The 21769-nt window shown below is 44.3% G+C and overlaps 1 protein-coding gene across 1 annotated transcript; it reads left to right on the top strand.

Moving 5' to 3' along the window:
* The first annotated feature begins 719 nt into the window (after window positions 1–719).
* Window positions 720–21348, top strand: Psmf1 (proteasome inhibitor subunit 1). The gene is made up of 7 exons (XM_021193620.2): window positions 720–941; window positions 5923–6075; window positions 7240–7322; window positions 11633–11818; window positions 18614–18667; window positions 19637–19795; window positions 20598–21348. Exons 1-7 carry the CDS (start codon window positions 813–815, stop codon window positions 20647–20649), a joined length of 816 nt encoding a protein of 271 aa, XP_021049279.1. The 5' UTR covers window positions 720–812; the 3' UTR covers window positions 20650–21348.
* The last annotated feature ends 421 nt before the right edge of the window (window positions 21349–21769 follow it).

Here is a 21769-nt window from a genome sequence, read left to right as displayed (position 1 = left end):
GCTTGATCACTAATTGCAGCTGGATCTTGTGGAGGCATTTCCCCAACTGAAGCTCCTTTCTCTGTGATAACTCCAGCCTGTGTCAAGTTGACACAAAATTAGCCAGTACAGGGTATGTAAAGGTTTTGGCATAGGATTTAGCATGCAAGCAACATACATATAAATGCTATCCTAGAAACCAAATTACCAGTTCCCAGGGGCACCTCTATTGCTCATTGGCTGATTGTGACACGATTTCCAAATCTATGTAGTGGCATAGTACTGTCATCAACACCAACTGTATAATATTGGATCTGGAAAATTTGATAAATGCATTAAAGTTTAGCATGTAGAATAAAGTGCTATCAGGCAAGAAGCACTGCAGGTATGCTAGCTAATAAATTACGATGAAAACATCTAAGACAGATTGCCTACATTTTCCCCCGGCCTAGTACCCACTCCACTTCGCAGGTGAGAAGTCTACTGTAGTTGGCAGAAGGCAGCCTCTCCTCAGGAGCGAACAGCCTGGCACTCAGCAGTCGCCTGCTGCAGGCAAAAAGGCTTTGAGAAGATAAGCCCTAGCCCGCGCGCTTCCTAGCGGAACCTTCTAGTTCGGTGCAGGTGTTTCCAGGCCGGAAGCGCCTACAAGGTCAGCAAGTATTTCCGGTGCGGGTTTCTGCGTTTTCGCATTTCCGCGCCGGTGCGGACAGAGCCGACAGCGAAAGCAGCGTCTGGAGGCGTCGCCGCCGCTCGCGGTCCCTCTTCTCTTCGGCGGAGCGGCTTTCAGCACCGTCCCCTCTTTGCTTCTCTCTCCACAGAAGCCGCAAGCATCCATGGTGGACTTGGAGGTTCTCTTCCTGTCGGCCATTCCGTCCATCAGCTGCCCGCAGGACGCTCTCATCTGCTTCCTGCACTGGGAAGTGGTGTCAAACGACTACTATGTCTTGGGCATCCACGACCAGGTACTCGGCGGAGCTCGCCTGGGTGGAGGGGAGGCTGCAGCCCGAGGCCCAAAGGCCTGCCCTGACCGTGCCCAAGCCAGGGCCGGAGGCTTCTGTCGCCGCACCCTGGCGCGCTCGGTGCTGGGGACGACAACTGGCACAGCGTGCGTGTGAACTCGAGAGCGGAAAGGCGTCCCTGACACGCTCAGCAGTCGCTTGGGCCGTGTTGTGTGGATCTGACTGAGTTGGGCGGGTAGCTTCCCCAAGGTCCTCATCCACCAGTGTCCCCGAAGCATCTGCGGGAGTGGCAGTGAACTTTGACCCACTCGGCCATATTCTAGGACCCCTTCTTCGAGGGGTACAGTGTTTGGATTTCAGACTAGAATGCTGCGTTTGATTCTTGCTGTCCATCCTTCTGAAGTCCTTTCTGGGCTCAGGTTGCCCTCGCCCTCCACTCTCTGCTAATGGGTATGCTTTTTCAGGGTAGAAGCCAAAAAAAAAAAAATTTTTTTTTTTAATTAACTAGTTAAAAATTGAGAGGCTATTAACTGTTAATTTATCTACTAGAGAGTTTTATTTTCCAGCCTGGGGCCAGCAGACTAGTAATGCTTGCTCGACTCAGCGGGTATTTGTGTTGGCCCTGTAGCTGCCTCCTGCCACCCTCCTTCTGTGGGTGATAAGAGAGGAACAAAGTATGCATTTGACTGGGTAATACCAACTCAGCGGCGAAAGAGTCATGCTGCCCACTTTATCTCTGGTTTTTGACTCTAGGGCTGGGCTTGTAATATCTGATCACAAGAACGTGTTTGTTGACTTGAACAAAGATCAGGCATTGATTTGTTCCCTCATTGAGGCACGGGCTACTCCCCATCAGAGCTCTGTAGCTGTGTGAGATGAGGTCAGTGAAGGGCCATGGAGATAGCCATAGATACGAGTTAGAAAATTTGGCTTTGCGTTGTGGGAGTCTGAAGATTATAAAGAGAACATGACCTGTTTATGTGTGCAGTTTGGGTTGGTTGGTTGGTTGGTTGCATTGTAGCCCAGAGGCACTGGGGTGAGCCCAGTGGCCATTAAAGGATGTTTCTAGCCTCCAGAGTTTGCCTAAGAAGACTTTCACCTTTTTTTACCTTACCAGTCTGTCTAGGAAGACTCTTCAGCCGGTCCCGTTCTAACCTTTCGTAGGTCTCAGGCCTTTGAGTCTTCATCTGAGGAAGTTACATGATACAAACATACGCTTCTGGGACACTTGATATTTTATATTTTTATATGAAGGTGCAGAGGACAGCCACATGATGTGTTGGGCCTGTCTAGCTTCTGTTTTCTGTGGAGCATTAGTCTTACCACAGTGAGGCTGTGAGCTTTATCTGACCCTAGCGATTATTTCTTGCTCTGGAATGAAGGTGTGGAGGTGGGGAGCAGAACAGGTTGTCTGTAAGCCAAGAGAGCCTGCTGGTAGGGCCAGTGCTGTCCATGTAGGACAGGAGAGAGGCAAAGGTCTTGACTAAGCATGGGTAAAGTCTACCAGCCCTGCCTTAAACACCCCTGAGTCACCCTTGAAATCCACAACACATTAGGAAGTTACCCAGAAAGGCAAGAGAGTTTCTCAGGCTGTGGCTAGTTTCAGTTTTGTTTTCTCTTTAATGTCTTGTTTCTGCTGAGGCCTCCAGTCTCCTTGTCACCTAGCCAAGTTTGATTGGGACTCCTCTGGGAAAGGGTTTCTAAGCACCAGGGGTGGCCTCCCCTGCATTTGCTGTGTAAAGTCCTTCATGTGTGGGCCTTCGTCTGTGTTGTCCACCTCTAGCTTCACTCCTTCCCATCCCATCCTACCATGCTCTCAGGAACACAGCTTCTGGTTGTGCTGTTCAGTGTTGATGATAGAATGTGTGCTTTTTAAAGGTTTTTTTTTTTTTTTTCATAAATGGTATTGGACCATAAACTTTTTCCAACTCCTTCCACTCCCCCTCTAAATTCCTACTTTGTGAATTCTCCCTCTGTATCCCACTCACAACCAACCGAGTCCAGTCAGTGCTTGCTGACAGGGTATTGCTTATCTTGGAGACTTGCTCTTATGAAGGTGGTGTTCATGGGCGCTATGTGCGTGTGTCCGGAGGGGAGTTTTTCAGAGAATTACTCCTTCTCCTGGTTCTTTATTGCCAACACACCCACAGGCACACATACACATGAAGTTTTCTCTAGAATACTATAATTAGATCTAGTGTGTTCCTTCTGACTGCAATGTAATGTGCCACTGTCAGCATAGCGCACTTCACCTCCGCTTCAGCTGCTCAGGCTCACACTGGGATGGAGGTTGACATTGCTTATCAGGCTCCCACATGCATCCACAGCTTCCTTATAGGATGACGTCTGAGTCTTGGCTCATACAAACCTCATAGTGCTAAGAACTGCTAGGTGGACTCCCAAAGGGCCCATGTAAGTTTGAATTCCCAGAAGTGGTGTCTGAAGGGTCACTCATGCCCAGACAAACTCACAGTCCTGGGCTGGTGGGTGGGTGTGACCTTCATCTCATTATTTTAGCTGCCCTCTGATAGCTAGTAAGTTTGAAAAAACAAACACCATTTATACGATTAGCTGCTCTTTTTATTTGCTTTCCAAACCTTGCCTCGGTCTGGTTATTAATTCTTGTCATTTGTGGTTCCTTTTGGCTGTCGTGTCTGTGGCTGGACAGAAGCTCTAGGTTCTGGGTGGCCTCACAGGTGGCATTGTGTTTGTTTTAGCGGTCCTGCTTAAGAACTTTATTTCCTACCTGAAAGGCACTGCTTGTTTTCACTATGACTTGAGACTATTATCATTTTTTTTTTTTAAAGATTTATTTATTTATTATATGTAAGTATACTGTAGCTGTCTTCAGACACTCCAGAAGAGGGAATCAGATCTTGTTAAGGATGGTTGTGAGCCACCATGTGGTTGCTGGGATTTGAACTCTGCACCTTTGGAAGAGCAGTCGGGCGCTCTTACCCGCTGAGCCACCTCGCCAGCCCCTATTATCATATTTTAATGTATGAAAGGGGGTGTCCTGGTTACTTGAGTTTGTTGTTTTTGGTTTTTTGTTTTTTAATTTAAGGGTTGCGGGGGGGTGGGGGGGACTTTGAACACAAACTAGAGTTATATAGGAAGAGGAATCTCGTTTGAGAAAGTGCTCCATAAGATTGACAGTAAGATAGGTAAGTCTGTAGGCCATTTTCTTGACTAATGATTGATGAGGGAGAGATGGCCCAGCTCACTGTTTAGTTGGCCCTGGGGTGTATATGAAATGAACCTGAGCAAGCCAGCCAGCAGTGCACTTCCATAGCTTCTGCTTCAGTTCTTGCCCCCAGGCTCCTGCCTTGACTTCTATGATATATTGTGGTGTAGAAAAATAAATTAAATAATAAGGTAAATAAAAATAAACCCTTTCCTCCCCAAGTTGCTTATGGTATTTTATCACAGCAATAGAAGTCATAATTAAGACAGGGGAAATCTTAGAATTATTAAATAGGGAAAGAAAGGAGATTATCACAGTGAATACACAGATATATTTTACAGTCTACCAGATTGGCAAAAACAAACAAGTAGGTAATCGCAGTCCTTCAGGCCATGTGTAGAACCAGGAGTTCACATATTGCAAGTGTATCACTATTTGGTACACAGTTTGCTTTTATCCTCTGAGCATTCCACATGTGTGCCAGATGTGTACAACAACATGGCCATAGCAGCATTGTATATAATGTGGGAAAAAAAAAATCAACTTCTAATGAACTTCTAAATCATAGCACATTCATTTGGTGCAACACAGTATAGTTGTGTATGTAGATCAGCTACAGAATGCTGATCACCTTTCCCAAGACAACACTGGATCAAAGGGAAAGGGTGAAGTCAAGAAGATGGCTCAGTGGGTGATGTGCCCTGGAAGCGTGGTACCTGAGTTTTCATTCCTAGTGCCTATATCAAAGCCAGGCATAGTGTTGAGTAGAGGAAGAGGCACTTCCCTGGAGCTCCTTGGCCAGCCTGCTGAGTCAGTGAGCTCTAGGTTCAGTGAGAGACTGTGTTTCAGAAAATCAAGTGGACAGCAACTGAATTCAAAAGCTTTGGAAGGGATGAATGGATGAATAGATAGTTTATATTGTATTTGAATATATATTTAGTTTATTTAATGTTTATGAGTTTTATCTGCATGTATGTCTGTGCATCTTATCTGTCTGGTACCTACTTAGGCCAGAAGATGATGCCAGATCTCTTAGGACTGGAGTTACAGATGGTTGAAAACCTCCGTGTGGGCATTGGGAGTCAAATGGGTTCCTCTAGCAGAGTAGCCTGGCTGAGCTGCATGTGTAGTAATGTAATATGAAGGAAAAGTAACAATGATACAAGTACAAAAGTAAACACAAACAAACATACACACAAGGAATATTGGTTGTGCACAGGCTTTAGTGATAATGCTCACTGTCTGATGACACTGAACTTCAAGTATCTATTTTACAACTTTTAAATCTTGTTTGTGTGTTACATTTGGGGCATACAGTAATGATTTGTATCAGACCGCCTTGATGGGTTGGAGAGTTGCTGTTAGGATCTGGGCTTCCAGTCATTTTGTGATGCTAGTGCAGAGAACCCAAGGTGTGAACTGTGGCAAATACTGCTTTTAATTTCACACTGGTCTTATTCTTGGTAGGATGATACAGTAGAGAGATGATTTAAGCCAAGGCAGTAGTTATTTTAATTTTTGTTGGTTCTGGGAATTAGGTCCTCATACATGCTAGGCAGCACTCTACTACTTAGCTCTATTCCTAGCCCGTGGCCTTAGCTTCTTGACAGATTCCTCCTGTGTTGTCATCAAGGCAACCAAATAGCTGAAAAGAGTGTTAGTTCTAGACCTCTAACTAGGTGTGTATCCCTGCACACATGTGATGGGAAGGATGGGATTAAGTTATGGGTAATATGGTCCTTCATGGTTTTGGGTTCTGGGGCCAAGATCTTCCTGTTCTCAAGCCTGGTATCTTCTCAGCCAGGTCCCGATGATATAAAGTCAAAACTACTGCCAGCTAAGTGGAACAGCAATAAAGAAGTGTATGCCTTCCGGTATGAGTCTAAGGATGGAGCCAGAAAACTTCTTCTGAAAGCTGTCTCTGTGGAGAAAAACCTGGTCATCTACGTGATGGTGAGTCTGAACCCGGGTTCTGCTAATGGTGTGGGATCGAGATACCTTTTAGAAACTCATTTTAACATTGAATTCAGAAATGACCTCAAAGTTTTTACCTAGCAATTCCACTTTGGGCATCTTTCTCCTGAGGTAAAAAGCCAACAGAATATGTAGAAGAGTTTTGTGCACAAAGGTGTTCATTAGGAACTCCCTGTCCACAGCAGTACTCACTCACTAACAGCACAGGAGATAAATTGCAGCATCTCTTAGTTTCATAAGTAAGAGGTTTTACTGCCTTGGACCCTTTACATTTTGTTTCTTGCTGTGGAGATTACCACCTCCATCACACATACACACACACACACACACACACACACACACAAACACACATATACCCTCTGCCATCATTCCTTTAGCCTGGCCCTCCCCCGTGTGTGTGTGTGTGTGTGTGTGTGTGTGTGTGTGTGTGTGTGTGTGTGCACGCGTGCATGCGCACGCCCTGACTATCCACCCCACCTGCCAGACAAGTCTAAATGATAGCTTTCTATTCTATTTTCCATTTGGTACATACCATGTCTTGTATTTATGTACTTATCTGTGCTTGTATTTTTACCCTGAACTGTGAACACTTTGAGGTAGATGACTTTCTTTCTGTTCCATTTTGTCTTGGTTGCATGTGCACAAAAGTGTCTGGCTGTATTATTTGTACTTGACTTTTTCCATACAATGTGTTTGAAGGTCTTTACATAACACAGATATACCTCATTCTCTTTCATTACTCTATTACGTCACTCTCCTTTCCCTTACTGATGAACATTTAATTCTTTTCTAAGAACTGGGTTCTTAGGTGCAAACAATTCCTTTGGGTTAATTTAAACGGATTAAAAGAATGGAGATAGTTCATTAAAATAGGTTCAAAGCTAGGCTTCCAAAAGCAGTACCCCAAACCCTAGAAACCACTGTTGCTTGCCCCCTCAGGCTGGGTGTCGGTTAGTATTCAGTCTGCAGTGCTCCATGCTGTGTGCTGCTCCCTTCCTGAGCAAGATGCCTGCCCTTAGCTGGGCCTGGGTTTCTATGTTGCTCCAGATTCACTGGGTACCTCAGTTCCTTGCCCACCTTCCCCTGTTAGCAGTAACCTGGAAAATGTACCCCATCTCTCATTTTCTGTTTTCACTTTTCTAGGAACGTAACACAATGCAAATAGCAGACTTGACTCTGAACGTAGATGATTATATTGATGCAGAAGACCTGAGTGATTTCCGCAGGTACTTCTAAAAGGTGTCTTTTCCATGAGAAAAAGCAGAGGGACTCAGTAGCAAGAAATAAGGAATGGTATCAAAGTCCCTGGAGATAAGTATGGTTGACAGAAGAACTTGCCCTAGGCACAGCCAGTTCTCAGTTCCCTCCTTTTTACATACTTGTTTGTTTGAAGACGAGACATATAAAAATGTCTCATGAAGTAAAATCATGCATTTAAGAGTGCACAGATACTACTGTGGCTACAGTCTTGGGGCTAGGCTAATGCTTCAGTCAACAATAAGATCCCTAGGGCCAGCAAGTGGCTTGGTGGGTAAAGATGCTTGCTGGTAGAGGTGCTTGTGCAGCATGACAACCTGAGTTCTGTCCCTGAGCTCCATAGTCAGCAGGAGAGAACCATGACTGCAGATTTGTTTTCTGATCACACATGTGCCATGACACTTTAAAAAAAGAATAAGTTCTTTATTGAAAGTATGCTTAAATCAAGTGTGTCTTCACTCCCAGCTTTTTTTTTTTTTTAAGAGTCAAAATTCAGTTCCCATCTGCTCACCGTTCCCACTGTTGTGTGGCACCAGAGAGGTTCCTCAGTCATAAGCCACATCACTTCCATGTTGAGGTCACTCTTAGTGTTGTGCGGTATGTGAAGTTGGGCATACAGACAGTGGCATATGCAGTGTTACACTGTGAGCATCCTTGTGTTCTTCCTGTGTGTTCCCCTCCCCCACGGTCCTTGTGAAGCACTGATCCTGTTGTTGTCTCCCTAGTTTTACCTCTTCAGAATGTCGTGGTTAGAAAAGGAGTCCATACATACTGTCTTCCAAAGCGGCTGTGCTGCTCTGCATTGCTGCTCTCAAGGAATCAGGAGGGCTGCTGCTGCCCAGCCCATGCTGTGCCAGCATTTGGCCGTGTGATGGTGGCTTCGAGTTGTGTTAAGTGGGCAGGGTGTGGGTCGTCTTTCGTGGACTTATTTCCCTGTGTCATCTTTGAGGAGGCTGTTTAGATCCTTTGCTCAGTGTCAACTTAGGTTGTCCCCGTCTCGCTCAGTTTTAAGAGTTGGTTGTGTACTTTGGGTGGCAGTCCTCACTGGCCACTTCTCCATGTGTTCTCTCCCTGTTTGTGCAGACGTTCTTCTGACTTCCTAATTTTGAAATTTGAAGAGAGACAGTTTGCAAAAATACACAGTGGATACCCATTTAGCTATTACCCAGATTAACCAATTTTTAACATTTTGTTTCTTTTGCTCAATTTTCTTAAGTTGTTTTATATTCTTAAACCATCTGAGTGTTATTTACAGACTTTATTTACTTCTTTAAATTCTGCAGCATGGAACAACTCTGTGTGTGTGTGTGTGTATGTGTGTGTGTGGGAAGGAGAGAGGGGAGGGGGAAGGAGGCCAGCCTCAGGAGTAAGTCCTCACTTACAACAGGGTCTCTCTGTTGTTTTGCAGCTGTGTACTCAAAGCTAGCTAATCCTACAAGCCTCAAGGATTCCTATTTTTGTATCCTCTTTGGCTATATGGTCACTAGAATTGCAGTGCATCCTACTGTGCCTGGCTTTATAGGTTCTAGGGTCCTCACACTTAGTGGCAAGTGCTTTATCCTTTTTCCAACACTTCCACCTACGTTGTCTCCTTAGACTAGCAGTTTCATAAGGATATCATCTGACTTAACTTTGAAACAATGATCACACTTGGGAATGTAGCATCAGTATATCATTTAATATGCAGTTTATATTCTGACTTCCGCACCTATCCCAACAGTGTTCTTCAGAGCGGATCTTTTAGGTTTTTTTCTTAATCCATCTAAATATTTCCTATTACATTAATTTTTATGTCTTTTTAATTAATTTTAACTAGCACGGTTCCTAGACATTTTTTTCATTTTCTTGTTTTTTCAAAACTTGAAGTAAATGTGTGTGTGTGTGTGTGTGTGGGTGGGTGGGTGGGTGGGTGGGTGTAGGGATCTTGCTAAGTAGGCCAGGATCCCTGGACCTCCATGGCAATTTGTTCTCCATTTCTAAAATTTTTTCACTTAAACATTTTATATAAATAGAATTAATATGTAGTCTTGGGCTTGGCATTTTTACTCAGCATAATACTCTTGTGATCGATCCATCTAAACTGTAGTGCACTTTAACTGTTTGTTCCTCTTGTTTACTGAGTATACTTTATGTTGTGTGTACAACAGTTGATTCGCTCACTCACTGGTCAAAGGATAAGTGACTAGATTGTGTCTAGTTGGGCAATCACAGATATGAGTGCCATAGCATTTGAACACAGGCTGTGTGCAGTTGTGCTTTTTATTCTCTATGGGGGACCCCAGAGTGCTGTGCTAAGTTCATATTTGGTTTAGTTTTGATGTTTTCTGAATCATTTACATTCACTTGTTATGAGTATGCCCACTTCTCTGCATCTTGTCCTAGCATTTTATTTTATATTATTTGTTGAATGTGAAGTTATCTCTCATTAGGATCATTAATTTGCATTTCCTTACTAGTGAATGAAACTTTGAGGTGTTTTGTCTTGTTGAGGCATGATTTCCTTGGAAATTTGTCATAGGCAAAATGTTTCATTCCTCACCTTTTAATCTCTGTGATTTTCTTCTTTTCCCTTTTTACAGTGCCTATAGCTGCCAGTGTTGTTAAATAAGAATTGCCAGAGAGCTTCCTTGTCATGTTCCCACAGTTAGGGGTAGAGGATTCAGTTTCCACCACTGATTGTATTGTTAACTATGGGCATGTGGTAGATGCTCTGTAGTAAGCTGAGGACGGTTTCCTATATCCTTAGTTCCTTTGTTGGGCTGTTTTTTTTTGTTTGTTTGTTTTTGTTTTTTACCATGAGTGCATTTATCATGTTGTTTTGTGCTTTATCAGTTGGTATAATTATCTGATGTTTATTTATTTGTTAGAATGGTGGGTGACATTGATTTGTGAATATTAAACCAGCCTTGCTTACCTAGAATAAATTGTTTGGTTATATTGTATGATTTGAATATATTTTTAAGGTTATTAATATTTTTGAAAGGTTTTTGTTTTGAGTTGGTAAAGAAATGCTTGTCTGTAATTTTATTTGTTTAGTTGTCTAGTTTTGGTTTTGATATTGACTAGCACTAGTTTCCTGAGACAGGTTGGAAGTGCTTCCTGCCTGTGCCTCTGAAAGTGACTTTTTTTTTTTTTTTACAGTGAAAGTAAAGTTTTGTGACTAGACTTTCTTGTATTTTATGTCTTGAGACATCTCTTTGGAGGCAGGCTATGTATTAGTTACTTTTTAAAATACCGTGAGTAAGGCAACTTATAGAAGAGTTTATCTTATTGTTCCAGAGGGCTAGAGGTCCATCATGGACAGGAGGCATGGCTACAAGCACAGGCTGGAGCAGGATGCTGAGGGCCTACATACTGAAGCACAAGCAGGAATCCAAGAGAATAAACAGAATAGTGCATGGCTTTTGAAACCCAGTCAGGTGACAAACTTCTCCTGCAGGGCCAAATCTCCTAAACCTGCCCCAACACTGCTACCAACTGGGGGCCAAGTATTCAAATGCCGAGACCATGGGGGAACATTGCATTCAGAACACTGCAATGTGAGTTCAGCTTTTTCCTCTTTGATCCTTGCATTCTCTGGAAATGATTGAGTTCCACAAGTTCAGAGACGTTTGTTTTGAGCTCTGATGTGGTTCCACATGGCCAGGGAACACATTGTGTAGGACTTCAGGTATGGAGTTTGCTTTATGGACCAGGACTTGGCTCATCTTTAAACTGCCATTTTTTTAAGGAGCCCTAGAGTTGTGCCCTCTCTCTGCTGCCTGATCTGGCCACCACACCTCAGCTGTAGCTCATGGTGCTTATTTCTCTTGGTGAGAAGAGACACCTGGTAGAGGCATCCTTCCCAAGATCTGGCTTAACTGAGCCTCAGGCCCTGCCTCCACCCCAGGACCAGGAACTTAGTCCATCCTCCCACAGAGCCTTTTCCTTCCATGACACGTGATGAACACATAATGAAGCTGAGGGAGGAGTGGCATGGGAACAGAAGAGCAGCCAGTGCAGGCTGTGCCCCTACTCTCACCTCTTTCAGATGGGGTGGTAAATGAGGAGGGGCAACTCAGATGCCTAAGAAACTTAGGCCCAAGTCTCGGAGACAGCGTCAGGCTGTTGCCCCCCTCACCCAGGTCCGCCGGACGGCCCGTCACCACCATAGTAAACAGGCCAAGTGCAAGGCCAAGGCTGCTCAGGGCCGCCGCCGTCGTCGTCCGTGCCATCAGAATACTGTACATGAGACTCCCAGCCAACTGCAGGAAGCTGATTTCTTGTCTCAATCCTGCAGGACCTATAAGAACACTGAGGAGCTTCGGTCTCAGATCAGATCTGGAATTATCACACCTATCCATGAGCAGTGGGAGAAGGCTGGTGCAAACAGTCCCCCGAGGGAGTTTCCACCTGCCACTGCCAGAGAGGTGGACCCACTCCGGATTTCCTCACACCGTCCTCATACTAGCCGGCAGCCTGCTTGGTAAGTATGGAGTCCCCAAAGGTCAGCCCATCCTGCTGTTGACCGTTCCCTGGTCTCCAAGTGTCTCCAGCAGATTTGTTGAAAGGATTGGTGTGTAGAGGTAAAAAAGTGGAAATGTGAATAGATTTGAGTTCCGGTGCTACTGATAGTTACTCTGACTACCAGCGTTCTAAGCTGCCTGTCTCCTTTCTCGGGCTCACACAGCCCTCTGTGTGCAGGGGTTGGAGGATGCTGTCCAGGTGAATCCCAGTTACTCTGTAGAGCTGTGAGCCAGACTTTTGGGGAAATGCATAAGGACAGAATGCCATCCTGGAGGAGATGCAGCCCCAGTGTCTTCTCCAGTTCACTGCATTTTGTTGTATACCCTCACCTCTGACAGCTTCAGAAGATGGCCAGAATAGCTGCTATATGAATGAATGAATGAATGAATGATGTCCAAGGTCTTTGCAGATTAGTTTAGCAGTAGTAGTCCTGGAGAATTCTACTCTGATGAAGGAGACCAAGGCCAGGAAACTGTAGTCTGTCTAGACAGCATGTCCTAGTGTGGAGCTGACAATATGGTTAAGTCAGGGACTGGCACTGTAATAGGGAAGCAGTCACTGTATGCCATATAATAAGCACTCAGTGTCAACTACCATTGGCTTTTTATGTTGGCTAGGAGTTGTAAACTTTTGGTTAGTTGACAAAGGTAATGAATTAAATTCTTAAAATTATTAATTGACAAGTCAGTTTAGTGAATCTTTTAAAATATTAGCTCCTATAGAGAGAATGAGGAAAACAAAATGTACTTGAGAACTCTAAGTTCCTAGAGTTCTCTTGTGCTGAAAAGCCTACTTATTTCATGGACAGGCACAGGCAATATGGCCTGCCGAGGTCACTAGGATGAGTGACCGGGTATGCAGTCCGGGTATCTTCATTCCCACCAAGTGCTCTAGCCATGGTCTCAGTATGTTTGCAAGACTTAAGACTAATTTCTGGACAACTAACAAAATGAGTGATTTTAAGACCCGAAGCAGATGACCCCATCACTGAATAGTTTTAAACAGAGGCATCACTGAATAGTTTTAAACTGTGCTAGAAGCCTCTGCCCCTTCCCACATAGTGCAAACCTGTGTTTCACCTCTCACCTTCCATGCCTTCGTTACACCTGCCCCACACCTGAGCCACCACTCTGCCCTCACACGTGGATCTGATTTCTGAAGTGTGGAGTGGCCTGTCTACATTCAGTACCAGTATAACTGGAGAGGTCAGTCTGCTGGAATGGAGAATGCCAGGTGGCTAGGGACTTGGCTCTCCTGAAGGCTCTGGATTACTAACAGCTGCCCTACTTAATTCTGTACTTGCATGCACACACACAGAAGAAGACATTAAAAAGAAGATAACTAGTTCCTTTCCCCTCCTTCCCTCTCCTTTGTCTGGTAAAGGGAAGGTTGTTTGTTTGGGGGTTTTTTTGTTTTGTTTTGTTTTGTTTTTTAAATCTAAGCCTAACTTTTCGTTGTTGGTCTTTTCAGTCTAACCCACTTACGTTAGCTCCATCTGTCTGCAAATAGTCAGGAAATTGTCTGCCTCAAATCATGTCCATTGTTTTGAAAACAAATTTTCCTTTGCTTATCCAGCTTCCCTAAAAGTAAAGCTTTAGTATAAAGCCCGTATTTAGGTCATTCTAAATTTATTTTTGATCCTTAACAAGCTGCCTTTACATGTGATTTTTTTACAGTTTGTGTTCTACATCATCTTAATAGCCTTGTTTATTAAAATGTTAAATATGTCTTTTTTTAGTATTTGCTAGTTTATTTTACTAAAGTGCTATGATTTTTTTTTGACCTCTGTGTATGCATAGAATATTTCAAGCATTTCAGGTTTTCACTGAAAGTAGCCATAAATACTCCTTATCTAATTGTGTACCCATCTGTGCACACACACAATAAGAATTAAATACATTTAAAAAAGAAGATATCTTGATGCCTTTCCTCTCTTTGTATTTAGTTTCCCCCTTTTCCTCGTGCTAGAGATGGAACCAAAGGCCTTATACATGCTCATATGTGCTGTACCACTTAGCTGCACTCCGCTGGATTCTTTGTCTTCAAGATTTATTTATTCATGTAATGTATATGAGTACACTGTCGATGTCTTCAGACACACCAGAAGAGGGCATTGGACCCCATTACAGATGGTTCTGAGCCACCATGTGGTTGCTGGGAATTGAACTTAGGACCTCTGGAAGAGCAGTCAGTGCTCTCAACCACTGAGCCATCTCTCCAGCCCTCAGCTGGATTCTTATTTCTGCTTGTGGATTCAGTCATTAAGTGATGTGGATTTTATGTAAAGTGGCACAGGTTTGGGGAATAAAGAGTCAAAGTGTTGCAGCTCTAGTTGGCAGTGGGGCCTGGAAATAAGGTATGCAATATCCAACTTTATTTAGATTTTTTTTAAAAAAAATTATTATTAGATTTATTTCAATTTATACTCAGGGTTAAGAAGAATCACATGTATGGTATTCAATCACAAGGATAAGCCATACATGGCAAAAAAGGTGGTTTTCTATGGAGGCTTATGAATAACAACAGCTGAAGTAAACTCCTATCTGCTACACCTACATTGGGAGGAGCACAGAAACACATTCCAATACCAATTCTGTGTTTCAGAGACCCTGATTTCACAAGACTCTTGTTCTCTTAGACTTTTCTCACAAGCTCTCAGAAGTCTCACACAACTCCATTCTGGTACTGTGTTCTGACAGTAGAGTCAGAACACATATATTCTTTCCAAATATCCTCTGTAGCTATTTTCTGCTGTTATACTGAGCACTGATTGACAAGTAGTAATTGTCTTTATGAGTTAATTGCAGTATTGCATTTTCATCTGTTATCAGTGAACTTTCTGTGTGTCTGTATATCACTTCAAGCTCTTTGAATGGATCTTTTCATCCATTATATTGAAAGAGTATTTGAACATTTGGAAAACACCAATTCTGAGATACATAGATCTGCTGAAAGCTCATATGTTTTATTTAAAAATATCAAAAATAGCATTCAAAACTTAGTAATATCAAAAAGAACTTGGTGTTTTTCACACAAATGATAAATACAAATTCCTGTGTTATAGTAATAGTAGGATATTGAACACTGCTTATTGGACTCTTTACCAGGTATCATGCTGTAGTAAACACTATCCTTTAATCTATATGGCAACCCTCAGAAATAGATATTCTTGTCTGTATTTTGTGGAAGAAAATCTTGGGCCTGGAAACTTCGTGGCTTACCTTAGGCTATACAGCTGTTAAATGGTAAAACTGCAGTTTGAACTTGAGTCTCACTAAAAAGGCTTTGCTTTTTCTTATCTGTAAGTTACTCTCTGTATCCATCATCTGGCAGTGTGTGATGAGATGCGCCCCAATGGTTAAGCAGCTTCCAGCTGGTAAGGACTAATTGCACCTTTCACCCTTCCCATCTGTCTTTAAAACAGTGACAGTATGCCTGAGGTGCACTGAAGCAAAGAGAGCAGGAAAGAACCAGAAACTTCACAAAGGCCATTCTTTAACTGTGATTTAAAAGTATATGGAACTGAAGAGATGACTCAGTAGTTGAAAGCACTTACTGCTCTTAAACAGGACTGGGTTTCAATCCTAGCACCCACATAATGGCTCACAGCCATCCATAACTTTAGTTCCAGGGGATCCAGTGTCCTGGCTTTCGTGGGCACTAGGTATTGAGGTATATATATATATAACATTCGTACACATAAAATTTGTCTATATATATTTTTTAAAAAGATCAGTATAAACTTGATGCTATTCAAAGTGATTAGTTTTTAAGGAAACAGTAGAGCCAATGGAACTATGACTCCTCTTGGGTGGGAGTAACTGCTACTAGTGCTAGCTCGTGTAAGAAGAGGTGTGTGTGAAGCACCCAACAGTGGACAGACAGCATGTGCCTCAGCTGGATTTGATCCTGAGGAAATGGGAGCCATCTAAAGGCTTTAAATGTAGTCTGGTCGTAAAGCCCTTTAACTACTGATTTTGGGTTTTTTTCACCCTTCAATGAGTCTTAGTGAGACTATGACAACTCTGATTCTACTAACATAGTTAATATTTACTGTGTTCTGAGTAACCATACTAAGTGTAAAGATATCAGACATAATCTCTTTAATTGCCAAATAAGAGGAAAGGGGGTCGGTTCTGTTATTCCTGTATAGAAAGGTGGCCAGAGTAAAGCAGCTCATGAGTGTTGGATCGTGACACAGCCTTTCTGGGCTCCTCTTTTTGAAATGTGCATCGGCAATTGTTTCAGAAGTGATGATAATGGTCTGGATTATTCCAAGAACAAAGCTTGGTTGCTTACAGGAGCAGGAGCTGTGTACAGCTACTCTGCCTGTCTCCTACTTCAGTAACTGATAGCTGTTATATCGCCTCAGAAAAAGGTGTCCTGTGTGTTCATGCATTCTTACTGCATGAAGCCTCTTGAGCAGTGCTTCAACCTATGGGTTGCTACCTCTTTGAGGTCAAATGACCCTTTCACAGTCACATATCAGATATCCTGCATCTGACATGTTTACATTACAATTCAAACAGTAGCAAAATTACAGTTAGGAAGTAACAATAAAATAATTTTGTGGTTAGGGTCACCAGAACATGAGGAACTGTATTAAAGGGTCATAGCATTAGGAAGATTGAGAACCACTCCTCTTGAGCCTCCCCTCTCTGTGAAGCAATGTTGGTTAGTACAAGCTTGTGGGAATCCTTTGAGTAATGATAGCTCCTGAGAGTTCAAATGGGCCATAGCCATATCATGCCAAAGGACAGTAAGAGGCTGGCACGGGCAGGAAATCAGGGACAGGGTGACAGTTTCTGGTAGAGTGTATTGAGCTGAGATACTCATTTGGAAGCATGCTTGACTGGGAATAGGAACCAAGGGTGATGTCAGGGACTATACAGGTTTGTTTCTAGCTTAATCACTGCTGTCCATTCTTTGAGGCTGATCCTATCAGCAAGTCCTTTCTTGTCCTAAAGGTTGGTTTACCATCATTGAGCCTTCTTGGGTGTTATCGTTAGACCCAGGCAGTGGTAGCATATGCTTTTATTTCCAGCACTCAGGAGGCAGATCTATATATATTCAGTGCCAGCCTGGTCTACAGAGCAAGTGTTCCAGGACAGCTGGGACTATATAGAGAAACCCTGTCATGAAAACCAATCAATCAGTCAATAAACTAGCAGAATTTAAAGAAAAAAAAAAGTTGGGGATGCAGAGATTTTGTGACAGGCCCCTGCCAGCCTGCTATAAAATCTTTTACTCCAAGTCCAGAACACAGACACAACTCTGGCTGCCCTAAGGTGCACAAGGTGATTTTTTTTTTTTTTTTTTTAAGCCATAGGGAACAGTGAGCAGCATGATGGCCCCTGTCATGTATTTTAAAGGGGTTCCCAGGTCTCGCGGAGTGAGTTCTTAAGTGTGTTTGCCTTGTAGTAAGGCTGGGGAGCACCTGCTGCCTGCCTGCTGGATAGCCCTGGGGATAGCCCTGGCGGCCTGAGTATGTACAGTATGGGATGGGCCTAGCAACTCCCTCCTCCTGGCAGTTTTGAGTTGTTTAGTGGGCCTTGCAGCTCCTCCCCTCCTTTGTGCTGTTTTTTGTTTCTCCTCCTCCCCACACTGGTCTGGAGAGAGAAGTGGAAATGGTGGTTCCTTGGGAACCTTTAGTTATGCTCTGTACTCATGCTCAGTTTTGCTCTGGCACTCTGGCATTCGCAGAGAAGGAAGAACTTAATCCTTTGGAGGGAAAGGGGAAACACTAGAGATTGCAGAGGTTTATAGCCAATGGCCACCAGCCGGCTGTGGTGCGGATTTCACAGTAGCCGGTGGGCTTGAAAGTGTGCACGGGCCGTGATGGATAGAAGGCCAAGAAGTACACACTACCCTCTGGCTCCCAGGCTTCTGTCTTGCTCCACCTGAGTAGCTTTTACACTTTAGCTGCCGGGTTTTTGTTTTGAAGTAATATTTCATGTATCAAGTTCTTGACTTACATAAACTATAAGAATTTTAGCAAAGTATGACTACAATAGAATATATTTGGAGGCTATTTAATAATTTATCTTTATCTAGACTTTGCCCTTTATTGTTTTACCTTTTTAAAGATTAATTTATTATGTGTTTGTACCTTTGTGAATGTATACGTACCTCATACATGCAAGCAGCCATAGAGGCCAGAAGAAGGTGTCAAATCCCTTGGAACTGGAGTTACAGGTGGTTGTGAGCCATCTAATTTAGTGCTAGGAACCAAACATGTCTTCTGAAACAGCAGTATGCTCTCTTAACTGCTGAGCCATTTCTGCTGCCTCCGTTTTCACTTTTAATTCTTTATGTATGTATGGGTGTTTGGGCTGCATGTATGTATACCATGTGTGACTTGTGCCCATGGAGGCCAGACAAGGGCACCGTATGTTCTAGAACTAGAGTTATGGGTGCTTGTGAACCATGATGTGATGCTGGGAATTGAACCCAGGTCCTTTGGAAAAGTAGCCAGTGCTCTTAACCACTGAGTCCAGACCCCCGCGTGCCCCCTTACCCCCCGAATCCACCCAGTTTTACCTTTCATTCAGCTCTTCATATTTTTTCCAGTTTAATGCTATCAGTATTAATCTCTGCTAAGGACCACTTTAAAGTATTCCTTAGGTTGTGATCTTATGAAAGTTTCTTCCTTGTCTGGGGTTCAGTGTGTCTCTGCTGCATCAGCTTCAAGCCCCTGGGAGCATAGGTGCTTGGCTGCTCTGGGAATTGTGGTAATTGTCCTTGTTTGTTTCAGGCGTGATCCCCTGAGCCCATTTGCTGTCGGGGGAGATGACCTAGACCCTTTTGGGTGAGTATTTCTGGGGAGGCAGCAGTATAATTTGCTCAGTAGCTTGCAGCCCAGCTCATCCCATATTAGAGCTTTCGTCAGCCTCCCCTCCCTTTGGAGTGAAGGAGGTAGATGAGTGGCTGAGGAGTCACTGCTACTTTCTGTGCTCTGCCATACCCAGAGCAGCTCAGAGAAAGACCTGGGACCCTCCTGGGTAAGAGTCATAAGGATGCAAAAGGAAAAACCACACAATGGGCCACAGGCTGTAGAGTAACAACAGCTCAGGCTATTTAGTGGTTACCTCATTCCACAAAGGGAGTATCCTCTGATTCTCATCCTGTATCCAGCAAAGGTTCTGTAGCCTCAGCTCTCCACTGTTCTCTGAGTGAGTCAGATGAGGTTTAACTCCTGCTGAAGAGTGACCCCACTTTTAGCATCTCAGTTTTAGATCATAGGACTCACTTAACTCTACAGAGCGGCTCAGACAGTGACCTCAGCATGTAAGGAACAGTAGCCTATTCATCTCAGCTTGAGTGCATGAAGTCAGGTCTGTGGAACTCACTGAGGGACAGAGAATGGCAGGAGCCAGGCTTGGGCAACCCACAGGCAGTGAGCAGCTGTGCTGAGGCCCTTAAGAAAATAGCAAACTCTCATCATGGTATTGATGCTATTACTCCTAGACTTAGGACAAACTCTGCAGAGCTGCAGAGTTCTGTATTGATCCTGGCCAATTCTAGCTCTGGTTCTTGACCAGTTGGTCTTCCTAGGTGTAAGACATGTCAGAGGTGTGTGCTGCTGCAGGCCCTCTGGCTTCAGGGGTGCACAGCTTTGGGTGCTTTGTATTCTGCTCACTTCTGACTTGATCTCATGTCTTCAAGGACTTCTAGAGTAGTCATCCTGGTCAATTTTTATTCACTATATGCCTGTCTCCCTTCTTCAAGGGCAGTAGTCTCTGTAACATCTGCTTACCCAGCTTCCTTCCTGTCTCAGGTGTCAGAGAGGTGGCATGATTGTGGATCCTCTGAGATCTGGCTTCCCAAGAGCACTTATTGACCCATCGTCAGGCCTCCCAAACCGGCTTCCTCCTGGTGCTGTGCCCCCAGGAGCTCGCTTTGACCCCTTTGGACCTATTGGGACCAGCCCATCTGGGTAGGTATTCACTCAGGTATGCTGAGGTGGGACCTGATGGCAGCTCTGCTTAGCTTAGTCCAGCACTGCAGCCGAGGTATCTGACTCCAGGCACAGCTGCCGTGCTGACTCCCTGGAGGCCTAGGAGTTCTCTCCTCACCTTCTTCCCTTGGTGTCTTAGTTGGAGTTATCATTGCTGTGATGAAACACCATGAACAAAAGGATCTTGGGAGAGAGTTTATTTGACTTATACCTCCATATCATGGTTCATCATTAACAGAAGTCAGGACAGGAACTCAAAGAGAGCAAGAACCTGGAGACAGGAGCTGGTGCAGAGGCCATGGAGGAGTGCTGCTTGCTAGCTTGTTCTCCCTGACTTGCTCAGCCTGCTTTCTTACAGAACCCACCAGCCCATGGGTGGCCCCACTCACAATGGGCTGGGCTCTCCCCCATCAATTAAGGAAGTGCTCTACAGGCTTGCCTATAGTCTGATCTTGTGGAGGCATGTTCTCTCAATCAAAGTTGCCCCTCTCAAATGACTATAATTTGCATCAACTTTATGTAAAACTGTCCAGGACACTGGTGACCCTGCAAGGAGGACACAGGAGAAGAAATGCTTATGTCAGTAGTCCTTTTATAGTTGAGAAGGGCAAGGCCAGGAGACTGGGTGTTTGAGCCATGGTAAGATTTAGTTCCAGGCCATCTGGCCCTAGAGTTCATGATCTTAAACTCCATGTCACTCTGTGGGCCTCCTTCGTACGGGGCATGTTTCTTGTGTACTCAGCCTCATTCTCCAATTCATTAGACCCTCTTTACATTGCAGACCTAATCCTGACCATCTTCCCCCACCGGGCTACGATGACATGTTCCTGTGAAGGCCTCAAGAATGTAACATCTCAGCCTCCCTTTTACTCTCCAGGAGCTACCACCACTGGCCCCGTCAGCGTCAGTATTCTTGTGGGCTTGGGGCAGAAGATTCTGCCCATGTGTTTGCAGGCCTGCTAGGGTTGCATCACCAGCCCTTGTCAGAGCCGAGGTGCCTGCTGCAGCACCCCACCAAGCTGCATATAGGTCCCAAGGAGAAATTAGTGCGTCTCAATCACCAGCTCCTTCCCACTTGCAAGGGAGACTCCGGCAACATCAACCCTCCACCCGATGCAGTCGTGGTCACAGCGCTATAAGAACAGAACGCATTTTGGATGTTATTATTAAGAACCAAATGTCAATACAGAATTCATGTTGCCGGTCTTCCACTCTCCTTTTTATGTTAATGCACAAACTCTTAAGAGTTTGATATTTCATAGGACTACAAGATTCCTACAAGGGCATTCTTCTCAAGCACCCTCGCTTCACAAGTTACTCTTGCTCCTGACATCACTAAGATGAGGCCCACCCAGGCTTTCTGGGTGGAAGTGTGATTGGAATCCATGAGCCACAAGGATGATTTCACTAGAAAAACTGCCATCTCCTCCCAAGGGCATACTCAACCACTTGCTCCTGTCTGAGCAGCCTGTTGACTGTCTCCCTGGGCTTCAGTGGCCTGTAAGTAGAGGAATAAACAGAACAGACCTGTAGGCTAATTTCATAGTGACCCTAAAGAAGTCCTTTCTCTTAGGAGCCTAGTAACTACCTGTGAAGTCAGAGGTGCCTTCACTGGAGTACTGTAAAGAGCTATGTGGATGGGAATAGCCCTAGGTACTAGAGAAGAGAAAACGAAGGCACACTGGGTCTGTAACTGTTGTTCATGTCCTCCTGGGGCTGACAAGAGCATAGGAACATGGGTCCAGCCAGGAGGAAGGGGAGCCTCTGTCTCTGGAAGCCTGTGTCCAAGCTCTCCCAATCTGGAAAATCATCTAGATCCTTTGAAGCCCCAGCCGACAGGCACTGGCAGTGCTCTACCCCTGTGCCATAGAGGTAGAATGGCACAGCGGTAGAGCACTGCCAGTGCCTGTCACAAAGAGCACAATGGCGTACTGTGCAGGAGATACCAAATCA

The sequence above is a fragment of the Mus pahari genome, chromosome 3 (assembly GCF_900095145.1).
Source record: "Mus pahari chromosome 3, PAHARI_EIJ_v1.1, whole genome shotgun sequence".
NCBI lineage: Eukaryota > Metazoa > Chordata > Mammalia > Rodentia > Muridae > Mus > Mus pahari.
Note: the sequence above shows the minus strand (reverse complement) of the source record. Positions and strands in the feature narration are given on the sequence as shown.